The sequence below is a fragment of the Lepidochelys kempii genome, chromosome 15 (assembly GCF_965140265.1).
Source record: "Lepidochelys kempii isolate rLepKem1 chromosome 15, rLepKem1.hap2, whole genome shotgun sequence".
NCBI classification, from domain to species: Eukaryota; Metazoa; Chordata; order Testudines; family Cheloniidae; genus Lepidochelys; species Lepidochelys kempii.
This window is the reverse complement of record NC_133270.1, coordinates 10857384-10883702: the sequence shown is the minus strand read 5'-3', so window position 1 is coordinate 10883702 and position 26319 is coordinate 10857384. Positions and strand designations below refer to the sequence as shown.

At 49.4% G+C, this 26319-nt stretch overlaps 1 protein-coding gene and 1 long non-coding RNA gene across 8 annotated transcripts in view; one reads left to right on the top strand and one right to left on the bottom strand.

Annotated features, from left to right (window-relative positions):
- Nucleotides 1-318: 318 nt before the first annotated feature.
- On the bottom strand, nt 319-1802 carry LOC140898514 (uncharacterized). Its single transcript, XR_012155004.1, has 2 exons — nt 1184-1802; nt 319-575 (listed from the first exon to the last, which is right to left on the bottom strand). It is a non-coding gene; the product is annotated as an uncharacterized lncRNA (long non-coding RNA).
- The window catches only part of MSI1 (musashi RNA binding protein 1), a 35854-nt gene continuing 10525 nt past the window's right edge, over nt 991-26319 (top strand). For 4 of the 7 annotated variants that reach the window (XM_073312378.1, XM_073312376.1, XM_073312375.1 and 1 more), the window contains exons 1-8: nt 1469-1527; nt 1998-2038; nt 2441-2522; nt 2641-2725; nt 7770-7811; nt 9635-9727; nt 22664-22712; nt 26123-26205. In XM_073312378.1, coding sequence (XP_073168479.1) covers nt 1469-1527; nt 1998-2038; nt 2441-2522; nt 2641-2725; nt 7770-7811; nt 9635-9727; nt 22664-22712; nt 26123-26205 — 534 coding nt within the window. Of the gene's footprint in view, nt 1039-1468; nt 1528-1997; nt 2039-2440; nt 2523-2640; nt 2726-6443; nt 6528-6567; nt 6674-7769; nt 7812-9634; nt 9728-22663; nt 22713-26122; nt 26206-26319 lie in introns of those variants that run through there. The other 3 variants (XM_073312377.1, XM_073312380.1, XM_073312379.1) reach the window with 3 other exon arrangements.

Genomic DNA, 26319 nt, shown 5'->3' with positions numbered 1-26319 from the left:
TGCTCCCTCCTAGCTTTTATATGCAGAAAAACAGTTGTTGTGGCAGAGATGGGCTGTGGAGTTTTTAATTGCTTGTTGGGGGGGTGAAGGAGGGGTAAGAAAAACGTTGAGAATCCCTGGTTTAGCTAATGCTTGTGTGATACTGGGGCTATGCAAGAGTACCACAGCGGGGGGGGGGGGGGGAGAGAGAGGGAGAAGAGAAGCAGTCTTGTTTAAATATGGTACATGCCACAACTCGCAGATCCTGCTTCAGGCTATGTTTGTGTCACATGTTACTGTATGCAGTGTTAGTCCCATGATATTAAAGAGACAAGGTAGTTGAGGAAATATCTTTTATTGGATCAACTTCTGTAGGTGCAAGAAACCAGCTTTTGAGCTTACAGGGGGCTTTTCTTCAGGTCTGGGATACCTGTTATTGTTGTCAACTTGATTTAACCCTCTCAGACCAAACTTCTCCTCTGTGCCCTGGTGGATCAGGCTGGAGGTGATGTCCCAGGTGTGGAAGGCAGCCCTGGAGAGGAGCATGGCTCACATTCCTGCCCCACTCAAGCTCACGGGGGCATTTGGCCTCCATTCTGGGTAAGTGAAAGAAGCGCAAAGCCAAGTTTTAGGCAGACTAACAAAGCTAAACCCGGACACGCATCTGAGCCAGCGGGGCTGCAGGGCTCTCCACAGCAGCCTCTCGGGGGCTTTCACAGCGCGCTTGCCTTTTGTGCCGCACGGTGCCATGTTTTCAAACGTGAGTGCCTAAAGTTAGGCCGCTCCAGCCCCGTTTTAAGCCCGCACGTTTGAACAGCCCCAACTGCAGCCAGCACTTGGGAGCTTGTTACGCGGCTTTCTTGGCAGAAATAGCTCCGCTCCACCGCTCTAGGACGCGCTGCCCGGTCCCCCAGAGCAGCGGAGACCCGCACGGTAGCACGCCAAAGCCAGACGCGACTCAGCAGCACAAGCTTCCCGGGGCCAGCTCCAGGCCCCCTTTGTTTCTAGCTGCGCGCACCACGCTGCGTGAGCCCCAGCAGCCCCTCCATGGCGAGCCAGGTGAGAATCCTCCGGGCGCCGGCTACAGGCTCCCTCCCCCTGGGCTGGAGACGGGGGCCAGGTGGGGCGCGCACACCGCGGCTCCCGTCCCTGCTCTTCTCCTGGGCGGTACCAGCCGCGGACGGGTCGACTCCGCTGTACTTGCCTGGCCTGGGCGCGGCTCTGCCCGAGCCCCGCTCGCTGCCGTCCCCCCGGTGCAGGCGGCCAGGCAGGCAGCAGCCGGCCGGGTTTTATGCGCACGCCGGCTGCCCGCCCGCCGGGGGTGGGAGGAGCCGGGCAGGTTGTCCCCGCCGGGCCCTCCTCCCTCCCTCCCCGCCTGGCTGAGAGGGGTCGGGGGAGGGGGCAGCATGGCCTGTCCGTCCGGCCCCTTTTCCAGCGCTCATCTGCCCCGGGAGTGCGGCTCTGCGCCTCGCAGGGAGAAGAGGTCCGAATGGAGACAGAAGCCAGCCAGCCCGGCCTCGCCTCCCCGGACTCCCCGCACGATCCCTGGTACCGCTCCGCCCGGCGCGGCGGGGGGCGGGAGCCGGGGCCGGCAGCGCGCCTCTCCCGCCGGCTCCAGCCAGCTCCCCGCGAGCTCGTGGCCCGGACAGGCTCGGCGGTGGCGGCGGCCGCTGCCAACATGGCCGATCCCTGCGAGCTCGCCCTGCCGCCGGCCGCCGCCGGAGTCCGGACCCGAGCCCCCCCGCCCCGAGCCGGGCACAAGGCCACGCTGACCCCGGCACCCGGCAGCCCGCCCCGCCCCCCCGGGGGCCGCGCAGGGTCCCCCCCCCCGCCCAGCCTGGGCAGCTCGTCCCGCATCCGCGGCGCGCCGGGTCCGCTCCCCCGCTGGAGCCGGGCAGCCCGCCCCGCCTGCTGCCCCCGCGCTGCTCCCCTCCCGCCGCCGGGCGGCCCGCCCCGGCCCGCCGGCCGCCCCCCGGCCCGCCGCGCTCCATTCACGGCTCTTTTTGTGTCTCCCGCAGCAAAATGTTCATCGGGGGACTGAGCTGGCAAACCACGCAAGGTGAGGCCCGCCGGGCAGGGGCCGCTCCCCGCGGCGCTCCCACTCCCCCGCGGGCCCCGGCCGAGCTCCGGACCGGGCACCTGCCACCCAAACTTTCCCAACTCCCCGGGCGGAGCGGGGTCGGGGCTCTGCTCCGCCCGGCCCGGGCTGTTATTCCGGGGGGGGAATCCGCTCTGTAGGGCTCCCTGGATGCCTCTTCCCGGGGAAGGGGGGGGAGCCGCGGCCGCCCCCGAACGCGCGTGTGGGGGGCGCGTCGCTCTTCGCCACCAGGGGTCGGCTCCGGGCCTGGGGCGCTTTCTCCGTGGGCCGGGCGGGGCGGCGCGGCGCGGTGCGGTGGGGAGGGAGGGAGCCCCGAGGGGCCGGCGCTAGGCAGGGGCCCATGGCCTTGTGTTTTGGTTGCAGAGGGCTTGCGGGAATACTTCAGCCAGTTCGGGGAGGTGAAGGAGTGTCTGGTGATGCGGGACCCGCTGACAAAGAGATCCAGGTGAGAAGACCAGCCCCTGCTCCTCCTTTGCTCCTCGCCAGAGCTGGGGCCCGACTTTAACCAACTTTCTCTCTTCTTTGCTCCTCCCCCCATCTCCTGCCTGGGATTTGGGGTGCAGGGGGTTCGGGTTCGTCACGTTCATGGACCAGGCCGGTGTGGACAAGGTTCTGGCCCAATCCAGACATGAACTGGACTCCAAGACGGTGAGGTTTCTTCTCCCATCTAAGGGGGTTCATTTGTCAACTGAGCCTCAGTGCTTAGAACACTGATTGATTGTGGTGTTTGATTCCCAATGAGGGGTTATAGACTATTGATTATTGATAAAGAATTATCCTGCCCTTCTGCATCCTGGTGATGGTTTGCTAACTGGCTGCTCTTCTGAGCTGTGGATGACCAAGTATAGATTGGTTTGTGAATGTTTGAATATTGATTATGAATCCCAGGTTATGATTTTTCATTCTGCCTACTGATTGCAAGAATCCCTTTCGAGAAACTGATGGTGGCACTTTGTGAGTTGAAAAGACTGAATACATTCAGGACTGCACAAGAAAAAGCGTGTCCATGTGAAACTAACAGTGTCTATGGGAGCAACTGCCCCCTAAGTGGGGAGGACATGCAGAGCCTCACGCTCTCATGTAAAAAGAAAAGGAGGACTTGTGGCACCTTAGAGACTAACCAGTTTATTTGAGCATAAGCTTTCGGCTGTAGCTCACGAAAGCTTATGCTCAAATAAATTGGTTAGTCTCTAAGGTGCCACAAGTACTCCTTCCCTCCATGATGGGCGCTTGACCCTTACAAAGAGCTAGGCCTGTTCTCTCTGGTGATGCTATAGACCAGTGGTTCTCAAACTTTTGTATTGGTGACCCCCTTCACACAGCAAGCCTCTGAGTGCAACCCTCTTTATAAATCAAAAACGCATTTTTTAAAATATTTAATACTATTATAAATGCTGGAGGTGAAGCAGGGTTTTGGGGTGGAGGCTGACAGCTTGCAACCCCCCATGTAATTACCTTGCAACTCCCTAATAGGTCATGACCCCCAGTTTGAGAACCCCTGTTATAGACCCATATCCCTTTGTGTTGAGGAGTTGTTGCCTCATGCTCTCTTATGGCTTCCCCAGGATACAAATTTGCAATGGCCATGAATTCCTGAAGTTTATTGTCTCCTAGTGTGCTCAGAAGGTGCCTCTGTGGGCCATCTTCTGCTCTTTGGGATATCAGTGGTGCCTTCATCCCCCAGGGTGGTACATCCATTCTTGCAATTACAAGCTGTTCTAGCCACTTTGTGAACTTGTAGATAGTTTTTTAAAGAATCATTGGGTTTCTCAGCATAGACTGTCAGTTCCTGCACTGCAAGCCCTTGGCATCAGGGAGATATGTAGGATCTGTGTTTGGGGAGTGGGTGTTAGAGATCTTTTGTCTGAGTAGTTTTAGTGACTTTTGTGTTGTCAAATTCCTCTTTTGCTTAATATTGACCCAGGGGTGGGGATACAAGTGGTGGGGGCACATGGGGAAAAAAATAAGTTCCAGTTCCAGCCATGAACTAATTAAAAGTCCACATGTGTAACTTGAAGTCTAGTGAGGCAGTTCAGGCATCAAATTCTTTATCTGAGTTGAATAGAGAGAGCGGGAGAGAGAGAGAGACCCTTTCTTGAGGCTTACAGCATGAGCTGCGGTAAGATTTATGTCTGTTCCTGTTTAACTGCATGGATCGTTCCCTTTGATGTATACAGGACCTTCCTCCCCGTGGGAGCTCCTGGTTAAACCTATTCCAGCCGCCTCTGCAGTGTGCAGATTGCCAGGAGTCTTAAAAACCTCATCCTCTTGTGAGAGTGGTGTAAAGTTAGTTTAGCTTTGGGGGAGGATTCTGATTAAATGTTTTGGGGTGGGGGCAGGCTTGTTTTATTTTATAGTCCGTATAAACATGGGGTCTGATGGTGAATCTGTGGGACTGGCCTAGCTCACTCTTGAAAAGGTGAGTGATGGATGTTGATGGTGGCAGCAATCCCAAGAGCATTTCTGGGACAGAAGTGAGATGCAATCTATGGTCTCCATTCCTACCTGTCTAAACTAATGTTGCTTCTGGTCTTAAAGCAATTCTGCAATCCACTGGGTGGGCCCAGGAAAGGGAGGGGATGTGGAATGGGTAAGTGTGCTGAAGGAAAAGAGAAGGGACTTGTGGCGTAAAGAACATGTGGGGCTGGCCAGCCATTGAAATTCTCTGATGCATCTGGCTTGTTGATTGTATGCTGAGGAAGCAGGAAGAATGGTGGCAGTTTCTCTAAAGTCCTTTCTTTGTCAGGAACTTGGATTTTTTTTTCTTTTTTTCTCTCTTTTTTTAAAGTTTAAATCTGGGCTGAATGTTTTGGGGTATGTTGCCTGGTAATTGCTGGATTAGGATCTAAGACTGATCTATATGTGCAGTTCAGTGGCTCTCAATTCCCCTAAAACATGCTGATTTTGTAGTCCTGTTTGGAGCCTTAGATGTGTGTGGGGTTTTTTGTTTTGTTTTTTTCCCCCTCTTTAGTTGAAAGTCTCTGCTGTTAGTCATGGACTAAATGTCACCAACTCATCTGAATCCTAACTTAGGCTTTTATAAAACTTTGTGGGAAAAGGCCCAGCGTCCTGAAACTACACCCCATTCTCTGTTTTTGGTGTCTCCCGGTAAACAGCACTTGGTAGATAATGTCTGCCCAACTTGTTGCTTCATTGTTTTCTGATTCTTTCTATTGTAATTAATGTTGTTGGCCTGATTCTCTGGAGGAAACCTTGTGCCTTTCAGACTTCTCTTTGTTTGTAAGCTAGATAGCAGCCTACAGGGGTTATTTATGGAAATGCTTGATATGAGAGTTGGCTTTGCCGTCTCAAGGTAAAAGATTTGCGTGCCTTTGTAAAGCTGTAGACGACTGCTGCCTTCAGTTTCTCTATGTGCCCTAGAAACATTGATGTGTTAGAGGTTTTCTTGCTTGGGTTTTTTTTGCTTTTGCTGTTTTTATTTGTGTGTGTGTGAAAGGGGTACTGTAGGCATGTTCAGATTCACTATTAACAAATGTAACAAAGCTTGCACTAGAGATATGACAATTGTGCTTTTTTGAATCGCTTCAGATCCCAGCTAATGGATATAGATAACACAGATAATGATGTCAGCAAGTTAAATGTCGTTATATGAGCTTACATGGGAATTAAACAGTGTTACGTGGCCTGAAAAGTGGTAATGAAGGGCCCAGTTGTGCCCTTGTTTACACTTGAGGTCGGTGGGATTCCATGGATATAACCATGGGCACAATTTGTCCCTAAAGGTTAGTAACTTGAAATGAAAGTGACAAGTATTTAAATAACACCCCTAACCACTATCAGATACTGGTTACATTTTTTAGGACGTTATCTGAGGAACTCTGAATTCCTTGTGTACAAATCTTTATCACATCTATGACTGACAGTGAAGTAAAACTCAACCAGATTATTGACTTTAATACCAGGGATACAGGAAGTGATTACCACCACTTCTCCTTTAATTATGAAAATTCCTGTACTTGAGGAATAGCCCCCTTTTAGTACCTTGAGTCTTGTATTGAACGCTCTCTCCTCTGTGCACCTTCAGTTACGTGTCTGCAGTTGGTTGGTTAGGCCTCAGTTTACCAGCAACAGTAGATAGTTGTGCAGAAGAATTTGTGAAATTACTGCCTGCCCCCTCTAGCCAGGTGGATACGTTATCTCTACCCAGTTTATCACGCTCAGGGTAATGAAAAAATGAGGCCTGGGCTTAACTTTGCTGTGTATGAAAGCATCTTCTTGGCAGGAGCTGAATGACACTGGCTGAGAACTAAAAGACAGTAGATTATTGTTTTTGCTTATTATCTGCCATCGGCCTCTTGGTCTCCTGCCGTCCTCTGTCCTCAGAATTCACTGAGGATTTCTGCACTTGCCAGAAAGCCAGAGGATTGGATTGGGAGGAAGGGGGAGGAGAAGGAAAGGTGCTCAGATGTCCCTATGAGGCACCAAGAGGGTATGTTGCTGTGTTTGGCGGTCATAAGGGGAGGTTTATTTATGTTCTTCACTTTTGCCTCTGTTTACTTATACGCTGAGTTTATTTATGTTCTAGGTTGTGAATCAGGATGGAGGTGGGAAGGCAGAGGGGAGTGATCTGAAGAGGTACTGAGCTTTGGGTTCTGTCTGACAATTGAAAGGATGAACGAAGGGAGAAAAGCCAGGCTGGAAAGTAGAACAATAGCAGTGAGAGGAGCTGGAGAGGTGCAGTTTCCTTGCGGGCTGTTTGAGCTGCTGGGCTAATGGGACAAACTTCTCAGCTCCTCTCCTAGCTACAGACTTTCCAGCTGTGGGCTGAACAGACTCTCCTTTAGTACAGGGCTCTCTAAGGTCATTTGTAGATTTGGATCATTTCTAATGTAAAGGTGACATCACAAGAGTTGCTGTGTGTGCATTATAGTGGGTGTTTCGTTTTCAGTGCATTAGTATTTTCCTAGTTTAAGTTGTGGTGGTGGTAAGAATAGTGCAGCCATGCGTTCATCCATTGCTGACCCCAGCAGAATGTGCACCATCTGAATATTGGTGCTGAGATAAAGGCACTCTAGTGGACAGCAGGTTTAGTAATACACCAAACAGATAGGCGTATCTAGCACAGTAGGATGATTGGAACTGATTCTTTTTATTGCCCAGCATACAACCTGCAGAAGGGGCAGCAGTATACTGTGTGATTTGATGACAGGAGTCTGTATTGCAACTTTCTGTCCTTGGGACTCTTCAGTTTAGTTCACATCTTCCCTTCTCATGTGAATCCATGCTTTTGGGGCTGAAGTTCTTAGCTTTTTATGTGCAGACTATTTCCTGCTTCACTATTAACCAGGTGAGCTCTGTACCCTTAGCCAGAGTGAAGGGGAGAATAAAGTACTTTAATATGACATTGTTGGTACAGGGTGGTCAAGGTGGAGTCTGAACACAGAGGACTGGCTAACAGAGACTGCTAATCCCAGCCTGTGGTGTTCCATCTTGTGCTGAATGGCTGCTGCTCACATTCAGATGGAACATTGCATGCTGGGAACTGTAGTCTCCAGGGATCACACCTCTATTAGAAGATAAAGTTGTCTGCAGTCTACTTTATGCTCATTAGGTGTCTTCCTTGGGTCTGGCAAACTATCACTTGAGCAAAGTTTGTGGAGAGCCTACTTTAATTGCCTACATTTCATGTATTATATGTTCACCTGCTCTCTCTCTCCCATGTCTCTTTCAGATCGACCCAAAAGTAGCATTCCCCCGCCGAGCACAGCCCAAGGTAGGTAGCATGTGCAGCCTTTACAAATTGAAAAGGTGCAACTCAAGGAACTTAAATCCTCTTTGTGCCTTTGTCCAGAGGATGCTGGAAGGACATCTTGGTGCACCTGCCAGCACTGGTCCTTAAGGCTTTGATGATTGATACTCAGGCTTAGTTCCTACCTTAATGATGACCTTTGGTGCTCCACCTCCAGACTTGCATTCTGTTGTGCATGGTCTAGCTCACTAGGGAGCTTTGGGATGCTCTTGTGATTGTCAGTGTGGGGTTGGAATAGCCCAAGCTCTACTCCACTACGGTTAGAGTGTGCTTCATGAGTGGAGCTGATGAAATGCAGAAGTCTGCTCAAGAACACAGCACCTTCTGCTCTTTGGTAGCCTGTATCTGGAACCTGAGGGCCTGCAAGAAACATGAAGTAGTTCCAATCTGTGGCAGGAGACATGTAGGATGGACTGGGGAGAGGTGTGGGAGAAAGAACTTCATTTTGTGGAAAGTCAGGGTGCACACCAGCACTAGAAAGGCCAGAGAGAGAAGGACATTGGGCTTGACCTGCACCAGGAAGGTGGGCGCTAGATGGAAGCCAGCAGCTGTGGAGGTTCTACTAGATGCTCAATGAGAAACTTTTAACTGCAGAGTGAAGAGCAAATTGGCAATTTGCCTTCAAAGTAGAATGCAGATTTGGGGGGGGGTCTCACTTAACTGGGCTGGAGGACGAGAGCCTACAATCTCACCCCAAGTACTGCAGGGGGAGAATGGGCTGATGAGGGAGAGAATTGCAGAGTGGAAGAAGAGAATGATGTGGGGAGGAAAGCACAAGGGATCAGAAGCAGAGAACAATTAGTGAACAGGTATCCTGAGTAACGAGCCAGGAAGCACATGGTAGGAATTGGGTTAATTCCATTAAGCAGTTTGGTGACAGAAGGTGCTTTAGTGTTAGAACAGGCTGCTCTCCAAGCCTGGAATTGCTGCGGATTAGCCCCATGCTCCTTGGGGTTATTAGGACCATGTGTTCCTGCTGGAGCAGGGGTGTGGCCAAGGGGCTGAGGGGAGGATGCAGCTGGAGCATCAGTTCAAAGGACACCAGTGTGCTTCATCCTAGCAGCCATCGCCCCCCTCAGTTATTCCTCCTCAGTCTGCTGTGGCTGGGGGAAGAGAAAGGGGAGGGTTTCTTCCTTTGCCTCCTCCCAAATGCACAAGAAAGCTTAACTGGACATTTCCTCTGGCTCCTTAAACCTGATGGCTTCACATCGCAGCATCACAGCCATGCTCTGCTTTCCCATTTCAGGGAAACTGCAGGGTGGGAGGGTGAGCTGGGGATTGGCAGGGTGACAGCAGTGCCCCATGTGAGTGACAGGAGGGTAGGGAAGGAGATGGCAGCACTCTGTGTGTTTGCGAGGAGGTTTGTGAAAGTGGGTGACTGAACGATTAGTGGGGGAAAGACTTTAATATGCTGTACCCGTCCCCAGGGGGTTAGATGGGAGATTAGTGGCCATGCCCTGGCAAGTCCCACGGGCAGTTAGTGAGCTTGGGCATGCTGGGGGTTAGGGAGGGAAAGGGTAGGAGACAGCAATATGGCGCATGCTTGGGTGAGTCTGAGATTGCACTTGAGTGATGGAGTTTCACAGTATGAAATTTCTGGGGCCTGAAACATGTCCTTCAGTAGATACAGTGTTTCGTTAGGGGACTCTGTTCCACTGGTGCGGGCAGTCTCCCAGTGGAATACAGTGCGCTACATGCTCTTCTGTCTCCAAAACCTCATTTGTGAGCTGATCTTGTTCTCTGCTAACTCTGTTTCTCCTATGAATCCCTGTCCTTCCCTTTCCCAGATGGTAACGCGGACGAAGAAGATATTTGTGGGGGGTCTCTCTGTGAACACTACCGTGGAGGATGTGAAACAGTATTTTGAGCAGTTTGGGAAGGTAAGTCTGATGGGTGAAGATGGATCAGGTTATCTCTTTGCTGGGCAGGAAGGGGTGCTTCCTGGTGATCAGGTAAACCACAGGTCAGCAGAAGGTTTGGGTGGCTGGAATTTTCATGCAGGGGGTTGTGGCCAGATGTGCCTGGCCTGTAATGATTTTGAACAGAAGCCCCTTGCTTGCTCATGGAGAAGATGGAACCTGAAAGAGGGGAGACTGCGTGCTCTGCCCCCTCCCCTGAATCTCTCCGGAGATGCCTCTGAGGCTTTGGAGTCCCATAGTCTCATGGTTAAGGTGTTTGAAAGCCATTCAAACCCTAGATCTGAACACACCTGAACTAAGGAGATGTTCTGATCAAGAACCAAACTGTGTAGCTGTGGCTCGTTTTTGATTCTCAGCCTCATGGCTGACCCCTTTGTAACTTTCGGTTAAAAAGAAATCTTTTGGGCTGAAACTTCTCTTGCTGAGTCTTGGGCCAGAAGTGACATTTTTAGGAAGCTGGAAGAAAATCTGGCAAGCAAGCTGCCCAAAGCTCCAGGTGGTTCTGCATTTTATGATAGCTGTTTTATGTCAGCTGATCATTCAAAATCAGATGGGCTCCTCTAACTCCAATTCAGTCAGTCCTCAATGAGCACATGTGCCTGTCACATGCTGGAAAACAAGTGGGGTAGAATTTGAAGTGATAAAGATCTTAGCCTGTTATGCACTGGGAAGGGTGAGCATTTTGTGGTGTAATAGGTGCTGTATAATGTTACCACTTTCACCTTAATGGATCCTTAAAGCACTTTATGCACTTAAGAAATAATGCAAGTTATTACAGATAGGGATTGCTTTGGTCTACTGCTGATATGCCACCGCTTCTGGGGTGGAGCACAGTAACTGTTTAATTATCAGTGCACAAAACCATTGCACAGTTGTTTAGGACAGGACTTGAAGGACACCATAGCCAATTAGAACTTCTTGGGGATTTTAGGGAGGTAGAATGTAATTATCTATGTTGGAATCTTGCTAGGACACCGTGATTAGCACCCTAATTTTTGCAGAAAGTGCCATGAAATGCTGACCATGACAGATGAGGACTTCAGTATCTGTGTCTCTTCTGAAAGAGGGCACCAGCAGCAGCCCAGAGGAGGGCATAAGATGGTTTTATGGTGTGTGAATGCCTTAACGTTTGGAGAGAAGAAAATGGGTTGGAAAAGAGTATCCTCACCAATTGGCTGTGTCATATCAATGTAGCTTTCAGGAATTCTTTGTCACCTATAAAGTTAGGTGGTTCTACTTGGAGTGGTGTTGTCTGGTATCTGTGTTTTGTCTTGTAGAATGATTGATACGTGTATCCTGGGATGAACAAAATATACATCACAGTAACTTGCAGCTGCTTAATGCTTCCAATCAATCTTGGGAGAAAGGGGAAGTGTTCAGTGCTCTGGGAATCAATATACACGTTAGTCACTTCTTTACATTTTTTCTGTCTTCTACCACAGAAAGTAAATGTGCTGTATCCGTATGTCCTGTTCCGTGGTAATGTCTCCAGAGCGCAATTGCAGGAGTCATGAGTCTGCTCAATGGCCACAGAACTGTTTTGATCGGTAGTGGAAAGTCAGGGGCACGCTCCTCTCTTAGCCTTAAGTTCCATAGAGCACAAATACCCTGCATCTAGTAACCGTCCCTCTGCTTTCCAAACAGTGTCACAGAACCAACCTCTCCCTTCAGTCATGTAAGACACACAGCATTTGTACTTTTATAATTAGTTTTAGGAATGCATACTTCTCCTTTCTAATTTCTTGACTGTTTTGTCAGGGTTTGCCCAAGAGAGAGAATGCTACCAAAAAGACTGGCTTTAAATAATGCTCCTCTTGTCCTATGTTTCCTACTCCATAAAAGCACGAAAAGTGCCTTTCATGCCTGGGGGAAATGCTGTGATGGCTTGTAAGGGGCCCTTCTAAAAGGACCCAAAAAGAAAACAGCAGAACTTTTTGCTACCATAGGCTTTGGAGGTGCAGTATTCTAGGAGACCTTCTGTGGAGGAGTGTCTAGGGCTGTGTAATGTGTCTTTGAAATCTCCCTTAGAGTGGAAGCCAAGAGAGAGAACACAGGCAGAAAGAGAATGTCCAAAATTAAAAGATGCCCCACAAGGAACTGCTCAGATTGGTTCCCCCAGCTAAGGCTCCAGGTTCCTTAGACAGGCCTGGAAGGAGAGTTCAGTAAGCCTCATAGCAAAAAGGAGGAGTGCTCCAGAAAGCATCCTGCAGTTAGATCTAGGTTAACTCTGATGTAATTTGCCTGCTTGGATCGTAGGAGTTTCTCACAAGGAAGGACCTCTTAGATCTGGGTTGATTGGAATGATCCTCTGCTTCGGAGCATCATTTTGATTCACCTGGCCACTCCAACAGAAATATACACCCTCAGAGCTCCGGTGCGAGGGATGTCCCCATTCTCCGTGCCAAGCCCCAGCTGCTTCTCCCCAGTGGGATCATTTCCGGAGAGGCTCTCTCCAAAATGGTCTTCCTCCAGCCATGTGTGGATGACTCCTTGGTGTTGTGGTTCTGAGGCAAGTCTGTGTCACCCTCCGGTCTGGGGGGCTCTCTGCTCCCATGAGATCTGAGTTCAGTATGGTATGATATCCAGGTCTATGAAAAGACTGTTCTGTACCAGTCAGCTATGGTTCTTCCTCATAGGGAGCCTCATTTTAATACAGCGACATCTTTGGAACCTTGTCACTTTGGAGAGCCCAGTTAAAGAGTTACCCAGGATCTCCTCCTTAGGGGTATCTACCCCTTGTTGTGTCTGGCCCTGTGGTCCTCCCGCATCTGTGATTTCTTTAATGTAAGGAATTGAGGAGACCTAGATCTCCTCTTCTGCAGGAAGTCTCCTCCAAAGAAGGCAGTCTCCTTAGGGACTACCTGACCTCTCTCTGACTCCACATCCAGTAGCACTGCTGATCCACAGGACATTGGTACTCTGAGAGGCAGGAACTGGTGAGGACTATCCTCTAAGGTGCCCGTGGTACCTTCTCAACTGATGAGACTGCCATGACTACTCCTTTCCCTCCTCTGTGTGACCCCAGAGCCTCCCAGGATTTGGCAGGCACCATCTGGGCTCTGCGCCTTGATTTGTCAGACTCCTAGATCCTTCTACCAGTTCCCAGGGAAAGATTTGGATTGTTTTTCCAGAATCCTACCCCAAGCTCAATTGTGATTTCAGCTGCAAGTGAAATATTTAAAGCTGGGAAGTTGTCATCTACTTCTGGGGACCAGAGGCTCAAACAACTGAATGTGTTAAGGTGGAAGGTTAACTGCTAGACAAGCCTGACACAACAAGCCTAGGAATGTGGTAGATTCTCTGTCACTTTAAATCTTCAAATCAAGATGGAGTGTCAGTCTAAAAGATGTGCTCTAATTCAGCCAGAAGACATGGGCATGATGCAGGAATTACTAGGTGAAATCCTATGGCCTGTGTTATGCAGAAAGTCAGGCTAGATTATCACAGTGGTTTCCCTGGTCTTAAAATCTATGAACTGCCAGCTGCCAAGGTAGCTATTGCCAGATATAAGTTTCCTGCCTAATCAAAGGCAGGATCTTGAGTTCAGCACATTTGTGAGCAGAAAAATGGAAAAACAATTTAATGAGCAAATTTGAAATTTGTGTTGCTGGGTTTGAAATGGAGCCACTTTCCATTTTGATCACAATTTTTTTTTTAATTTCAAATCTTTGAAAAAAAAAAATTGTTGCCACGGAGAACAAGTATATGAATGTTTTGTTTTTGTTTTTGTAAACTTCTCTGACCTTTGGAAAAGAAAAAATGAAAAAGTGCACATAGGGAAAATACTAGCCATTGCTCAAGAATTAAGGGGAAAATGGAGGGAAAGGGTAAAAACAACCCCCCGAAACTTCAAATGTTTGGGGGTTTTTTACAAAAAACTGGAAGATTAAAAATCAGTATTAAAAAAGCTTTTCCTTTCAAAGAGAGGCCATTTTTGTTTTTTATTTTTAAAATGCTGTGAATGAAAAATGTTGACCAGCTCTCTTTATGAGAAGATACAGGGATGTGTGGTATTGTTTAAGGAAGGCCAGGTGTCTAAGCATACTCCCAAAGCGTCCGTTGATGTCTCAGACAGCACTATACTAGGACTTTGAACATGCTTGGGTCCCTTAAGAAACGCTCTTGGCTCCAAAACTCTCCTCTCCACCAAGATGCAAGTCAAGGTCATGGACCTGCCTTTTAAAGGAACCAATCTTTCTGCTCTGGGACAGAGGTTCTGGAAAGGATTAAGGTCACAAAGTCCATGGAGATGTCTCTGGGCTTGAGTCAGCTTTTATTTGCAGGAAATAGTTTAGATTTCACAAGGGACAATTTCAACAGTCCTTCCTGGAATCAGACTACCAGCAATAGGGCTAGACGGTCTTTTTTAAAGTGAAATTTAAAAAAAGAAACCATCAGAGGAGGAAAATATCTTCCACCTCAGCCGGAGCTGGTGCTGCATCTAGTTCAGCAAGTGTGAGTGTGCCCCAGAGAACCCCAGAGCAACTTTGGAGGACCCAGATCCTCAACTTCTTCCTCTTTTACCTCAGTCCTTGGGAACAACTCCCTTTTTTATTTTTAAAGGCATCTGAGTAATTTGTTTGGCTTGCTGAGCCCTAAAGCTCACTGTATGGGGGTACTTCTTCCCATTCATGACAATGAGAAAGCTCAAGCCCCCTTTCTTTTTCAGGGAGCCTTCTGATGAGGATGAGCTCTTGGCCCTGTTAAACTAGAACCATAGAAGTGTTGTTTCCTTTTCTCAAGAAGGAATGGCGGTCTGCACCCAATTCTAGAAATTGGAATGACTGAGCAATTACATAAGGAAAATCCAATTCTGCAAGGTTTTCTCCTGAGAGATTAATCCTGACTCCTAACCCTCCAGGCTGGTTTGAGGCCCTTGACCTTCACAATGATTACTTTCACATTTTGGTAAGGAAAAAGTACAGGAAGTACCTCAGAGGTTTGTGGTAGACAATTACCAATTAGTACAAGGTACTCAACCCTTCAGGCTGGTTATAGCCCCCAGAGTGTTCACCAGATCCATGGAGGTGGCTGTGACTTGTCTATGTTGCTTGCGCCTGCAGGGGTATCCATAGCTAGATGACTTGCTTATGAGAGCTCGGTCTTTCAGTGAGGTGGCCCATATCTTGTGTTCCCTCTATATATCTCCCAGTCTGAGGGTAAACAAGGAAAAATCTACCTTGGTCCAGCCTGGGTTTTCACCTTCATAGTGGCCACCTTAAATTCTACAAGGGTTCTAGCTTGTCCATCACAGGGCAGGTTTTGAGATCTCATCCAGGCAGCGAACCTAGCCAGGTCCAGGCTAGAAGACCCTGTGAGATTTTATCTTTAGGTGTTGGGCCAGATAACTGCCTGCACCTTTGTGTTACACGCACATGCACGTCCATTAGAAGGCCAGGGAAGTGACCCTTGCAAGGGTAGTTGAATCCTGTACAAACTAGTAGTTCACAGCTGGGAAATGAGTGTTCCCCACTCCCGTAATCAAAAACTCTAGTGGACACTGCTGGAGAATGTCTTAAAAATAATGTCCTTCTCCCCTGCTCATGATAGGCATGATTTCCTTTGCCCTAGGTTGGGAGAGCACAATTAGGATCCTTAATTGTCCACAGTCCACTTCAGGGATCAAAACTCTACATAAACTTACTACAGCAGAGGCTCGTCAGACTTGCTTTCAAATCCTTTCTTCCACAGATCAAAGGGCAACTGATGCAAATTTTTATTCACAACATGGTTGCAATTTACATCCTGAACAGATGGGGGGGGGGGAATTTGATCACCTCCATTGTGTCAGCAGGCAACTTGTCTTGTGGCAATGCTACATCTGGAACAAAGGGATTCCCTTTACTCTGCATCTGGCAAGCATGGCACCAAAGATGCTACAGCCAATGACCTAAGTCAGAAAAGCGCAGATCAGTATGAATGGTCATTCAGACTCTTGGTGGTTCATCTGATATTTGCCAGGTGTCCAAGGATCTGCTCAAGAGCAGGCAGGCACAGGCATGTCTATCAGCCCCCTTTCATTTACATTGGGGGAAAGGGACTCCTGTTCTCACTTTTGTCATCCCCAGAGCCGTGAGAAAGTTTCAGCAGGACCGAGCCAGGGTGGTGGTCTTAGGACTGGCATGGGCACAACACATCTACTTTTGGGAGTTTCTGTCCCCGGGCATGGATCAAGCAACCATTTACTCCTCCCCTAAATCAAGCTGTGTTGTCCCAGCAGTTTGGTTGGTTAGGACACCAGGACTTCATGTCATTTCGCCTGATAGCATGGCTGTTAGGTTTCCAGTTCATCATGATTTACTATTTCCTGTTCCGTCTCTTCCTGAAGGTCTCATTCTTAGCAGCCATCACTCCTTTTACTATTTTCTAAAAAGATACGGTAGTATCTCTTCAAATGAACACGGGTCAGCTGATCTGCTGTTCATGGGGAAGCCTTCTCCACTTCTGCCTTCAAAGTTCTTATTTGCAACTTTCATCAAGATGTCCACCTGCAGAAGGTCACTCCAAAACTTTACTGGATTTTCCTCTGAATCAGTCTGCCCATCCCTCCCCAAAGCCCCAGGACTGTATTAGTCCCATCAGTTCTTTTTTAAACTCAGTTTACTAAGTAATTGAAAAGGTTAGACTGTTTGTGGCCTTTTGAGGGAAAACCTGGAGGCCAAGGCCTATCTGCTCAAAGGCTATCTACATGGATAATACTGTACATTCAGTCTAGTGAACTGGTTAACATCCCTCTGCCTAAACGTCTCAGGGCCTACTGAGGGCAGCTTCAGTGCCACTTGTCCATCTGTGAAATCTGTAGGTTGCTCTCAGTACTGCAGCAAGATCAAAGGCCGACTTTGGGAGGGAAGAGCTTCAATTCCTGGTCAGCTAACAGAGCTCCTTAGCCCGTTTCCTCAGGGAGGACACTGCTAGTAAAACTGCCTAAAGTAGGACTCGGCAGTAGCAATGCCATGAAGGACTAAGCACCCTCCCAGCAAGATGAGAAGTCAGTACCTGTGGCCCCAGATTTTTCGGGTGCCCTACGCAGCCGCGTATGTTACATATGCCTAATGATGCCCCTGTCCCTGAATGTATTTCCTCCACAGAGCCACATTGTTCCTCCCTCCTCCCCATCGATTTGGTGCCCAACTCCAGATAAGGTTTCTGAAGGAGCTGGGGGGCTGCTAATGAAGGGGGATCATTATACCCTCTGTCTATAGAATGTGGGACTCGGGGAACATGCGTACGCCCCCTAACTACCAAGTAGTGCTCAAAAAGTCCCATTGCCATGTGATTCCTGTGGCTGAGCTCTGTGGAGGCAATCCATTTGGAGTTGATAAGTTAACCTTTTCCTTCCCCGGACAAGGCTGAGCCTAGTGGTTGAACAAGGAGGAAGACATTCTCTCATAGCTATAGAAGAAACATAGGCCTTGAACTTCTAACCTCAGATGTTGGACAGCTACAGCCTTGACCACTAAGCTAAACACTCATCTGCTGTGTTTCAACAATTAAAACAACTATTTATGTAAGAGGGAGAAACAAGACAATTCACCCAGCAAAACTTTTGTTAATGCCCAGTTACTATTGTATGTTCTGTCCACTCCCCATTACAAGTGCATTGCAACTATATTGTTGGAACTGTAAATGCTATTTTAAAAAATCAGAACATTCTGAAGTTAATTTTCATCATGTTCCAGTATCCCTGCCCACCTTCCCGACGTGGGGTGGAGATCACACCCTGCATTCCTGTTCCCACTGGGCAACCTCTCCCTTTCTCAGTACAAGCTCAAAATGTTTCTCTGTCTTCACACCTCTCAGTGCACAGACCAAAGAATCCCCACATACCCATTGCAAACCACTTTTAACTCTGTCCCTTTCTTCGTGGCCAACGTATTCTGTGCCATCCCCCACACCACCCTGTCCCCAGTCCCCTCTTCACATCCCTACCTATCCTCAGCATACAGAGTGGAGATCCTTTCTCTCCCCCATGTGTACACTGAAACACCCCCCTCTCCAACCCTTTCTCACATCTCCTCAATAGGGAGTTGAGACCCCTGCCCAAGATGGGTCCCGCCCAGCCATGTGGTCCATGGGCAGGATTACAGAATGAAATAATTTATCCTAATGCAGATGCACAAGAGGGTGGGGAGAGTTTATATGGCAATAGGGTGGTGGGGGTGTGGTCTCTGGCCTGTGTATGGAGTGGGGGCAGGGACAGGATTCAAGTTGGTGTTGGAGCCTTAACTGGGAATTTGCTGCCAGACTTGAAATTCTTAACTATAATATTTTTATAATGGGTAGTTTTTGTGAAGGGAGTAGAATACATTCGCAGCCTCATTTGTGCACTGCAATGCCTTTTGTTGGGGCGGAGGGGGTTTGAATTTCAACAGGATTTTGTTTTACAGAAAATAAGGCAGCAAAGCCCTCTTTGGGCTGTGCTTGTTTGTTTTAGTTTTGCTGGTTGTGTGCATGAGCGAGGGAAATCTGGGGTAACTCTGCTCCTGTTCAGCCCAACACTCTCTCTGTGAAATTGGCAGAAATCGGGGTGGCTCTGTCCTCTAAATGACCCCGTTGGGGGGGGGAGCTCTGGGGAGGTTCTGTGCTCCCCTTCCTCCTCCTCCTCCTCCACTTATTTTTGTGAGATTGGGGGAGATTTGTGCATCCCTCCCCTTTGATGAGAAGAGAGGGGGGTGGCTCATTGCTACTTCCCTCTTTGGGCAAGCTTATGTTGGAATATGGGTGGGTGGGGGTGTTGGGCAGCCCCCCATCTGGGGGGCTGGGGCATTTGGAGGCCGGTCGTGGGGTCTGGTCATAGATGGGGGCTGCTGTGCTGGGTATGCCGTGGTATGAGGTGTAGCGTTGCACCAGCGCTGTGCGCCCAGGTGGCACTGCAGGGGGAGCGAGGTGGCACTGAAAGGCCGTTTTGTGTGTGTGTCCGGGGCGGGGGGGTGCGGGCGGCCCTCTCTCACACAGGCCTGCGAGGCCAGCTCCTGGTGAGACTCGCCGCAGCAGGGTGTCTTTGTGTCTGTGCTGAGCGCTTTGCCGAAGAGCATTAGAGCTCGCACTAATCTGATCCAGCAGCTGGGATTGGAGGGGCCAGGGTTACCATGGTAATCAGGCCCCAAGAGAAGCTGTCCCCAGCAGCCTCTTTTGTTCAGGCCTAACTCGGCGTTGGCAAAGCCAGCGCGGACCGGAGAAGAAAGGCTCAGGAGAATGGGCCAGGGAGTGGCAGGGATCCCAGCGGGGGCTCTGCCCAGAGAGGCACCCAACAGCCAGCCACAACAATAGCCGCCCGCCAAGGGCTGCCACTCACACTTAGTGCTTGGCCACATGAACTTGGCTGCTGGGGCCAGCCGGCCCCACTAATCCCGCCTCCCCTGCCCTGGGTTTCCATGGACACAGAAGCCTGTTGAGGACACACATTAGCAGTTTGCGAGTTGAATGTGCACCCGGTGCGGTGCTCGGAAAGGCCTGAGCCGCTGGGAATGTGCTGAGGGCTGAAGGGGAGCCTGGCCTTCTGCTCTCCAGGAGCTGCAAGCTCCGCATCCCCTGGCTTCCGTTCCTGCCACTGATCTTGGACAAGTCACTTTGCTGCTCTGTGCCTCAGTTTCACCATCTGTGAAATGGGACAAATAACCCTGACCCACCTCACAGGGAGGCTGTGGGCTTTATTGGTTCATGTCTGTAAAGCACCCATGCTTGGCATTCCTAGGGGCGTCTCCCTGGCAGAGTGAGCCCCCTGTCTGAACCCCCTGGCCTTGCCTAGTGACAGCAGGCAGCGGCAGCTGAGCTCACAGTTAGGCACTTCCCAGGTTTCCCTGCAGTTCTGCCGTATTGTTTGGATTGCTTAGTTTTTTGCTCTGTGGTTGAATTCTTGCTCTTTCTGCTCTTCTACTGGAAGTTTCTTTGTTCTTGTTTATCTTCCATCATCTACTTTGCTCTCCACAGGGTGGCGCTGTTTGAGTCCTGTGTTGTGTAGTTTGAGAAACCTGTCAGGGTGGTGTTTGAGATGCAAAGTGCCTCCTTGCACTGTGTCCGCTCTGAGCTGCTGGAGCGAAGGGTATCCTGCAATGAGCTCCACTTGTGTTGTGTTGTGTGGGTTTTGGAGTGTTTTAGTGTACTTTGTCCCCAGGACAGCATGAGGCTCTTAGGATGAACCAGGGCCAGCTCAGCTTATTGAAGTGTCCTGGGAGTTACTGTGGCAATGCTAGCCTGATAACTCCTCGTGATACTGTTGTGTGACACAGCAGGGCAATTACAAGGGAGTTTGACCAGTGGGATGGGGAATTGCAAGTGGCCACCCCATGCGGACAGTCGTGGACCACTCACGCTGCTCTGACAATGCACCTCAATCCTGACGATTTGTAACCCTGGCTGAGCCAGACCTGAGCCTCTCGGGCTGCTGAGGCACCTTAATTCTAACCCGCTCGTGTTCTAGTTTGGACCTCTCCTAAAAGAAATTCACCAGCTGTGCTGAACTGTGAGTCAATTTCCAAACTAGTCTGAGCTCACCAAACTTATTTAGCCTATTATGTTGGAACGATGTGACGCAGGGTCTCGAGAGGTGAAAGTCTGAGGAATCCATTTTGCTGTGTTTTGAACTGTTATTTATCTGTGTACACTTCTATTGATACTCTAAAAGTGCATTTGTGCTGGTATATAAAATGGTCCAGGTCCTAACGGGATTTTGTTTGATCCTAGAGTTCCTGGATGGGAGGCTCAAGATATTGAAAGGGTGCAGGAGTTGGCTGAGTTTTGGGGCACTGCTATAGCGTTCATGTAGGGGATAGTTGTTTTGAGACTGTAAATGTCTTTACATTTACTAGTCCGGTGGGGCTTATTTTAGAGTACAGAGTGGGCAATCTGACTTTGGAGGACTAGATTTCAAAGGAGGGGATTGGCTGATTTTTAGGGGACTACTGCTAGCTCCATCAGGACATGAGGCTTAGTTTGGGATGGTAACTGCTATGATTGGGGTTCAAGCACTGCAAAGGGGCAGCTGCTGACTTCAGGGTGTTACTGAGAGGGGCATGGTATTTGTGCTCCATCCCACTCAGGCCCACATAACCTTAATTAACCCATGGGATCCACCAGTCGTGAAAGCTCCCTCCCTTTCCAAGCTCTGAAGTAATAAAGACCATTGTAAAAAGTGGGTATGGCTGACAAGATAGTGTAAGCGAGCAGCTGGAGCATATTTCCACCCATTGGGCAACTCCCCCTCCCACCTGCCTCAGTGGAGAGAAGCAGGTAGCATGGAGTGTCAGACAAAGCGTTGGTTGTCCTATCTTCCATCTAAACTGTTCGGACTCCTTCCACTCAGCTTGGATCACTAGTGAGTTTCTCGGGTCTTGGCCTCACTAACCGCATGGATCTTGGGCCTAGATGGGAAAGTTCAAGTCCCAGTTCCCTGGCTGTAGTGTGGCGTGGGATGGTAGCTGAGTCCTCTGTATGTCATTCTGCTCTTTGGAGCTGGCAGATGTGGGTGGTGACCCCTGTTCTTCGGGGGACCCAAGTGACCACACAACCCTTTTCCATGTGACATTGTGGAGGGTATTTAGTAATGGCCTCCTTTCATCCTCCCATCTCACCTATGGGAGAAAGGTGCCTGTTTATCTCACTGGCAGCTGAGGTGGATGGAGCCCCCTTGTCAGGGGGATGTTGGTAAACCCCCTTTCCCATCTCATTCCAGCTGCAAGCTCTCTTTTGAAGGAAGCCTGGGGCTTGGCCATCTGACAGTGCTGGTTGGTGGAGATGGGTTCCACCCCAAGTCCTTTCTCGGGAGGCAGCATCTCAGACTCCTTCACTGAGCAAGGCTTGGAAGGAGGAAAACAGGGAATTGTAAGTGGGGGAGGGAGAAATAGCTTATCCCAAGCAACGTAGGCTGCATTGGTCCCTCCCGGCTGTCGTTGACTGAGGCGGAGGAAGGCCCTGGCTAGCTGCTGTACAGATCCTGTTGCCCCTCCCTTGAGCACTTGCACATCCAGTTTCATAATCAGATTAAGGCAGTGCTTTAGCAAGGAGCATGGGTCAGTGGGACAGGTTTACATGGTGGTTTACGCTGAGAGGATTGGAGTGCGTTTTTAACTCTGCTTGGCCAGACTTGGAGCTGCACAGATTTGCTTCTCTACAAGGAACTACCCAGCAGAGCACAGGCAGGGGAAGGAAAGTTGCACCAGGCACTGGTGGGGGCAGGGGGTGGAGGGGGTGAGTGGCCCCAGGGTTGGGGGAGGGGGATGGTTGGTGTCCGCCTCCACTCCCCCCATTCAGTAGGCAGCACTAGTTCAGTCCTTGTAGTAAATTTGCTCTAATTACACCCTCCAGCAGTAGGAAACCTCTCTTAGATGAAAGCTCCTCTGGGGTGGGGGTGGCTTCCCAGAGTCCCCAAGCAGAGTCTCTGTTGTCTGAGGCCTCCATTTTCCATCTCTATGAGGCCCCTTATTCCTTCTCCCCTCCTCAGGCTTTGGTGTGTGCACACGGACACCGAGACAGTCAGTCAGTCTCTCTCTTTCTCTCTCTCCCCACCCCCCATCTGTGGAGCTGTAGGCAAATTGTCCAGGGCTGCTTCCTGGTTCAGTGGGAAGGAAAGTGCCTGCCTTCCCCAGGAGCATGGCTAGGTGGGAACCTGTTCCAGCACCCTAAGTTTTGGATGGAGATGGACCTGTTTGGTTCATGCTGGGAGCCCCTGCCTGCAGTATAGTGGGAAAGCTTTAATGTGGGGGGAAATCCTGTTCCCTTGTTGGGTCAGGGCCCTGGGACTTGGGGGCCTCCCAAGGGTAAGTGAATGGTTGATTTTTTTGTGTCATGTTCTGCTTTGGGGGCAGGTGGGTGTCTTGTTTCTCTCTGGCATGGGGCCGGCAGAGGTCTTTCTCAGTAATAACCTGATCTGAGCCCTTTCCTCCTTTGTGCTCCTTGCAGGTGGATGATGCTATGCTGATGTTTGACAAGACAACCAATCGACACCGAGGTGAGGGCAGCACCCTGGCGCTGTGTGTGTGTGTAGAGTTGGCAGGGGATTGCGTAATGACAGGAGCAGATGTATGTTTGTGGTGATGGGGCGGAGGTAGTATCCTGTGGCCAGCAGCAGGGCATGCAGGTCACAGCTGCTCTTTATCTCACCTTCCATCACCCCATCCCTTCGCATCCACATCCTTTAACAGAGTCCCTCGCAGCACAGAGAGCTTTTGTCCAGACCGTTTCCTGTGCTGTAAACTTGCCGAATGGCTGATATGTGAGAGGAGGCAGCCTCCTCCCCTCCCCAGCTACCTACGTGGCTCCAGTTGTCTGTGTGTGTCTTACCTTGTCCTGAGCAATCCGAACCCTGGGGAAGCTGACGCAAGACCCAGAAGAGTGCCTGCCTCTGACCCCTTCCTCAGCCCAGGGCTCCCAAGTCACCTTTTAATCAAATCCCATTTGTGGTATCTGGTTACAGAGTGGGAGCCTGGCTTTGGTATTCAGGCTCTTCGGATCAGGCAGGAGAGCATTGAGTTTGAGCCTTAGTTTTGGAGGTGCCTGATTCTCTTGTACATGTGCCCTCTAACTGGCTACGACTCTTAGGTGGACACCACAATGGTGTGCACCATACTGAGGACACAGCTACGCTATGATGGTGGCAGCCCTTTCCTAGGCCACGGCCATGTTCACATGCAGCACTAAGCGCTTACATGGTGTGTCTGTCTGCTTCAGACTCACACAGGAAGCACTTTCTGCTTGTGGCTCTCTCTCCCAGCTATCCTTGCGTATTCACTCTTGCTGCCCAGGGTGCCCTTCAGTGCATCCCATTTTGTTACTGTTTAGGTGATTCTGGTTGCCTGATTTTATACACGTACCATTCCAGCTAGCCTGATGGTGGGGGGGGGAAATGGCTAGCCCATAATAAATTATCAGATCCGGCACCTCTGCCCTCTACAGGAATTGGCTAGAGCGAAGTAAGCAGTCATGAAAAAAGAGGGAGGGTCCTCACATGGACCAGTAACTGATTAAAAGATAGGAAACAAAGGGTGGTAATAGATGGTCAGTTTTCACAATGGAGAGAGGTAAACAGCAGGGTCTCCCAAGGCTCTGTGCTGAGTCCAATGCTGTTCAGCATATTCACAAATGATCTAGAAAAGAGGTAAACAGCAGGGTCTCCCAAGGCTCTGTGCTGGGCCCAATGCTGTTCAACATATTCACAAATGATCTAGAAAAGAGGTAAACAGTGAAGTGCCAACATTTGCAGATGATACAGAATTACTCCCTATAGTTTTCCGAGTAGCAGCTGTGTTAGTCTGTATTTGCAAAAAGAAAAGGAGTATTTGTGGCACCTTAGAGACTAACTAATAGTGACCTCCCAAACTGGCTGCAGAGAGTTACAAAGGGTTCTCACAAAACTGGGTGATTAGGTAACAAAATGGCCAATGAAATTCAGTGTCGATAAATGCAAAGTAATGCACACTGGGAAGCGTAATCCCAACTATATATACAAAATGATGGGATCTATATTAGTTATTACCCCGCAAGAAAGGTATCTTGGAGTCATTGTGGTTAGTTAAAACATCTCAGTGTGCAGTGGCAGTCAAAAAAGCTAACCAAATGTTAGGAACGATTAGGAAAGGGATAAATAATAAGACAAAAAATATAGTCATGCCACTATATAAATCCATGGTATGCTCACACCTGGAGTACTGCATGCCCCATCTTAAAAAGATGTGTTAGAATTGGAAAAGATACAGTGAAGGGCAACAAAAACAGACTAGGAGAGATTAACAAGAAAGGGTCTGTTCAGACTAGAGAAGAGATGATTAATGGGGGACATGATCGAGGTCTATACAATCATGACTGGCGTGGAGAAAGTGAATAAGGAAGTGTTATTTACCCCTTCACATAATGCAAGAAGCAGGGGTCACCCACTGAAATTAATAGGCAGCAGGTTTAAAATGAACATAAGGAAATAATTCACACAATGTGCAGTCAACCTGTGGAACTCATTGCCAGGGGAAGTTGTGAAAGCCAAAAACATAATGGGGTTCAAAAAAGAATTAGGTATGTTCATAAAGAATAGGTCCATCAATGGCTATTAGCCAAGATGGTTAGGGATGCAACCCCATGTTCCACATGTCCCTAAACCTCCAACTGCCAGAGGCTGGGATTTAATGACTGGGGACAGATCACTCAGCAATTGCCCTGTGCTGTTCATTCCCTATGAAGCATCTGCCACTGGTCTGACCTAGTATGGCCATTCTTATGCAGAGCATTACAGAAGGGGTAGGGAGGACTGCCTTCCTCTGAGCCATCAGGTATTGGCCCCTGCCTGAGGCAGGATACTAGACCAGATAGACCAGTCATCTGGTTTGGTATTGGCAACTTCTTGGCTTCAGTGTAGGGTACTTATCTTGAGTTCCCAAGGCACCCAGATATCAGATCATGATAGGGGCAAAATAAATGCCTACCTGGAGAGAAAGGAGAAGCTCATAGAAAGAGTCCAGTCCAGCTTGGAAAATACTGAAAAATGGAAAAGTGTGTGTGTGTAAAAGTGATTTTTAGCACTGGTGAAGTTGACTCAGAAGCCCTGGAGGCTGAAAGCTCCATTTAGCCACAGCTGCAATGCAAGCTCACTCAAAGTCCCTCACTGCCATGCCTCAGCTCTTCCCCGAAAGGGCCACCCCTAGCTGTGAAAAGGAAGTTTGGACTCCAGAGCCCAGTCAGTCCTTTGCCAAGACTGTTAGCAAAGGGGTCCATTAGAGATGTGCTCTGAGCATAGGGCTGGGAGGCAAGAACTTCCAAGTTCTGTTCCCACCTCAGATACTTATAGATGGTGTGAACTTGAGCAAATCACTTAACCTTTCCATGCCTTGGTTTTGCTCCAGAAATAGTGATGCTGATACTTTCCTGTCACACACAGGCTGTAAGGACTAATTTGTGTACAGGCAGGGCTTTGAAGATGAAATGTGCTGAGTATCACTATTTGGGATGGTGATATTTGTGATGTGGGCGCCTGTCTGTTGGGGACTGGACTGGGACCCACCAAACTCATTTCACATGCTGAACAGCATTGGCAGGAAACAGTTTTGTTCATATGGACCTCTGCTGGATTGGAACCCTCTATTGTGGTATCCGTCATTAAGCCATCTAAGTGCCATGGGCTTTAATGAAGCGGGAAGGTGCAGAAATGGAGATGAGAGGGAAATCTGGGAGAGGTCAGTGATTTCCCTGCTCCTCATATGAGTGCTGCATGCATGCAGGACTTACTGGAGACCAGAGGGGAGTGGAAGTACTGCCATGACCCAACTGGTCCACCCCAGGAACCTCTGGGTTGCCTTCTCTCCTGGGCATGTGGGACTGGCAGGTACTGATCACACAGCGTTCTGCCCTGACCAGGAAGTGTTGCCCTTTCTTCAGGGTTTGGATTCGTCACATTTGAGAGTGAAGATATTGTGGAGAAGGTGTGTGAGATCCACTTCCATGAGATCAATAACAAAATGGTGAGTGTGAACTGCAAAGCCGGCAGTGGAAGGATGGGGCAAAGCACTAGGGCTCTGGGACTGCAGGTAGGAAGCAGATGGGACCCCTGAAATCACTGCCCCAGATCTAGGGAG